Source organism: Nematolebias whitei, chromosome 3 (genome assembly GCF_014905685.2).
Source record: "Nematolebias whitei isolate Nwh7 chromosome 3, NemWhi1, whole genome shotgun sequence".
NCBI classification, from domain to species: Eukaryota; Metazoa; Chordata; class Actinopteri; order Cyprinodontiformes; family Rivulidae; genus Nematolebias; species Nematolebias whitei.
This window is the reverse complement of record NC_056500.1, coordinates 27616773-27621144: the sequence shown is the minus strand read 5'-3', so window position 1 is coordinate 27621144 and position 4372 is coordinate 27616773. Positions and strand designations below refer to the sequence as shown.

Here is a 4372-nt window from a genome sequence, read left to right as displayed (position 1 = left end):
CTCCCTCCTACATGTGTGTGTGTGTGTATATATATATATATATATCTACCTATCTATACATTCATGTTGATTCTCTATTTATTGTATAACTTGCTGTATGATAGTACAACTTCTTAGTTTGATGCCTAAAATTCAAAATCTTCTATAGATGCACAAAATTACCTCCTGCTTTAAAAAGAAATCTGCCTCTAGTATGTTTTAAAAAAATTGAAATTTTCAACATTTCTCTGAACACTTCGTTTGGAGAATGATAACTCTGAGTCAGAAAGTTGCATAAATAAATCAGGAAGTGAGCTAATAAACCATTATCTCAACAATAAGGCTGACCAATATAATTTAAAACGCATTATGAAGAAAACTGGAATCGCATTCACTTGAGATCTGTCCAGTGTACCCTGCCTCTCACAGTGACTGCTGGAGATAGACTCCAGCTCTCCCATGACCCGGAAAGAAAGAAAAGGATAAAGATGATGAATGGACAGACAGACGGATGGACATTCAACTAATTCTAGTACCAAAGTAATACGAAGCTGGGTACCTAATGCATTTTTGGTGTACTCCAGGAGTATGGGGTATCAGACCCCTTTGATATGGGATGTTAGGTCCCTGACCAGGCACTGACCGGTGATTTTTAAATTCCATGCAAGTGTTTGTATCTGGAGCGACGTAATTAAACAAACTGACCAGTGCCTGGTCCGCATTGCCGGCTGTAAGTCGGGCTCGTTCCCAGTGAGAGTTGGACTCCGCCAAGGTTGCCCTTGTCACCGATTCTGTTCATAACTTTTATGGACAGAATTTCTAGGTGCAGCCAAGGTGTTGAGGGGATCCGTTTTGGTGGCCTTAGCTTCTCTGTTTTTTGCAGATGATGTGGTCCTATTGGCTTCATCAGATCGTGATCTACAGCATTTGCTGGAGCGGTTTGCAGCCGAGTGTGACGCGGCCGTGATGGGGATCAGTTTCTCCAAATCCGAGGCCATGGTCTTGAGCCGGAAAAGGGTAGAGTGTCCTGTCCAGGTCGGGGAGGAGGTCCTGCCCCAAGTGGAGGATTTTAAGTATCTCAGGGTCTTGTTCACGAATGAGGGGAAAAATAGAGCGTGAGATCGATAGGTAGATAGATGCAGTTTTGTCAGTGAAGCAGGCGCTGTACAGAGGAAGAGAAGTGAAGAGAGAGGTGAGTGAAAAGGCGAAGCTCTCAATTTACCGGTCGATCTACATTCCTACCCTCATCTATGGTCATGAGCTTTGTGTTGTGACCGAAAGAACTAGATCAGAGATACAGGTGACCGAAATGAGTTTTCTCCACAGGGTGTCTGGACTCTCCCTTAGAGATAGTGTGAGAAGCTTGGTCATCCGGGAGAGACTCAGAGTAGAGCCGCTGCTTCTCCACATCGAGAGGAGCCAGTTGAGATGACTCGGGCATCTGTTTAGAATGCCTCCTGGACGCCTCCCTGGTGAGGTGATCCGGATACGTCCCATCAGGAGGAGACCCAGAGGAAGACCCAGGACACGCTGGAGGAACTATGTTTCTCGGCTGGCCTGTGAACGCCTCGGGATTCCCCTGGAGGAGCTGGACCAAATGGCTTGGGAGAGGGAAGTCTGGGCCTCCCTACGACAGGGCCTTCTCTGTAGCAGGACTAAGACTTTGGAACGAGTTACCTCTGCTTGTCAGACAGGCCCCCTCCCTCTCGGTTTTCAAGTCCCGTTTAAAAACCCGTTTTTATGTCTATATTTCTGATTTACTTCATTTTGTATATTGCTTTGTGCGTTACCTGTTGTTCTGTCTGTACAGCACTTTGGTTGGCCTTGTCACTGTTTTAAGTGCTCTATAAATAAAATGGTATGGTATGGTACTTAGGCTGCTACCCCCACGACCCGACCCCGGATAAGTGGAAGAGAATGGATGGAAGAATGAATACTTCTCTGTCATTAATTAGTGCAAACACTTATCACAGGTTTGTTTTTTACTTCCCGCACCTCCTGACTCTTTTCTTACTGTCCCACCCTCTTTAGTGACCATGAGAAGCTGAGCATGTAACATCTTATTTCACATACAGGACTCACCTGTCCCTTACGCCATCCATGACAGGCAGGTGATGAGGGCTGCCCAGGTCTCGATCAACTCGAAGCTGCCGGGTTGGCAGGTCGGAGACGGAGGCTGGGTTGGGGGTAGGAGACAGGAGCTCTACTGAAGCGCCATGGTGGGGGGTGCTGGAGCCAGCGTACAGGCCTGAAAGACAAACAAAGCTAATTCGATAAATGTGCCAAATGAACTCAAGGGCCATGTGCTCTGTTTTTCCTTTGAGCAAATTAAAAGCCATTTTATGGTAACAAGGTTTTGTTTTGACAACCATCTTCCAATCAGAGAGATTTGTGAAATAAAACATTCTTTCTTTGCTCTGCTTGTAATTTAAGATACATTGTTTGTGCTGCCAACAGGGACTGACCTGCTTTGGCCTTTTCCTATTATACAAAAATAAACTAACATGTTACAGGTCTTTGTACACTAAACATAAACAGAAGGGCATTAAAAAGATTAATATCTGATGTAAAATAGAGGCAGGCCAGTTTATCATCCAGACTATGAGCCCAGCTTTGGTAATGGATGCAGTTTTCAGTTTAACATTGTCTTGCTGAAATATGCATGACCTTCTTTGAAAAAGAGTCTGGAAAAAGCCTATGTTGTTCTAAATCCCATAAATTATTTTCTACATATGTGATGTCTTTTCAGATTTGTAAACTGCCTATGCGAGAGGCTTCAATGCACCCCCTACCATTAGAAGAAGAAAGAAAGTGCTGTGTTGTCATCGTTATATGTTCTCATACAATGACAAAATTGTGCACTCTGTAATATTAACTCTGCATTTACCCCATCACACATGATACACACCCAGGTGGAGCAGTGGGCAGCTATGTAGGCACCCTGGGAACAGCTAAGACTACAATATTGTGAAGAAGCCTCAGTGGACCTGAGCTTGGACTGAAAAAGTGAGAAAAATAGGGTGATCTGTGTATTTTAGATTTATCTTATTGTATATATTTTAATAGTCAGCTCTTTTTCTGTTTCAAGTTTAAATAGTAGGAAAAATAAGCAGGCCGTTTTGAACTGTCACTATCAAATTTCTTTTGTGAACAGTTTGTTAAAATCCCAAAGTGACACATTGAAATCTGCTTGTTTCCTTTGGCCGGCGGTTTTAAACCCAAAGATGTTTGTTTTAAAGGAAAAAATTGAGATGTTAAAACCCATGAACAGTGGCCATTTTTGCTTAAGCTGATTTTCTAAAATAGAAAATAAATACTTTTCCTTTCTTACCACAGATACTGTAAGTGGTCTATGGAGATTTCCTTGTACGTTTTACTCTACATATTTTCTCTCCAATGTGTCTAACCTTTCAAAAATGACAGTTTCCAGTGATTAAATTTCACAAGATTTTAAAAATGTTGCTCCCGGGGCTCGTTCAGTCAAGAACCTCACATTGCTGACATCAAGTCTTGTTAGAGGAGACTCCACTTGATCATCTTTTTCACTCCTATCAGCATAAATGTTACATTTTCCATCTTCTGCTTTGTGCATATCCTTGATTGCCTTCCAGAAAACAACAACGCTCTAACCATTTGTGGCAGTGAACCAGCAACAAGAGAAGACAGGAGGAGATGGAAGCATGAGGAAAACTGCTCCCTGTTTTGCTGTTTCCAGACCCAGCTGTTCTCAAGTGGAAGCATGCCGAGGCCTGTGACAGTGCTCTGAAATGGTTACAAGCTTGATTCATTATCCCCAAATCATCAATCACAGCCCTTAAATGTTTTCCCCTTTAGCCCCAACATCTGCAACTGCACCGGTAAAACAGTCGACAAATAATGGCTCTGATTGCTTCAATTTTATCACTAGCTGCTTTTGGGGGGAGGAAACAAGAAGATCTGATACTGCAATTTACAGTATAGGTAGGTAGACGGTTCGTTCTGAAGGTGTTTTGAATTAAAAACTTTTCTGAATGAGCCTGAAAGAGAGGTGGAGAGTTATATTGACCAATAAGCATAACAGCAGGGGCATGTAACCCTCGGTGTTATTCAGCTTCATCAGGAAACACTGTAATCATCCTCTATAAAGCAGAGAGGGGTTTCTCGTAAGCCCTGCTGCAGACGTGAGAATAAGAGCAGACCTATAACTGGTGAACAGGAAAATAAGTTAGCTCTGACTGGAAGCGTGACTCACTCTCTGCTTTACAAGTGCTAATGACTGGATGCCTGCCCACTTTGCCCCATTTCGTTCATGCCTCCCATTAGCACTCAAACTAAGTGAAACTCGTGCAAATTGGATGCCAACCTGAAGCTTGCAGCATCTTTGCTTCCCTTTAGCAGCGCTCATTTTTTAAAA

General features: G+C 43.0%; 1 protein-coding gene across 1 annotated transcript in view; it reads right to left on the bottom strand.

Moving 5' to 3' along the window:
• Positions 1-4372, bottom strand: part of LOC119407446 (zinc finger protein GLIS1) — a 105206-nt gene that overhangs the window by 11289 nt on the left and 89545 nt on the right. Inside the window, exon 7 of the mRNA XM_037674271.1 lies at positions 2062-2227. Coding sequence (XP_037530199.1) covers positions 2062-2227 — 166 coding nt within the window. The remainder of the gene's footprint in view (positions 1-2061; positions 2228-4372) is intronic.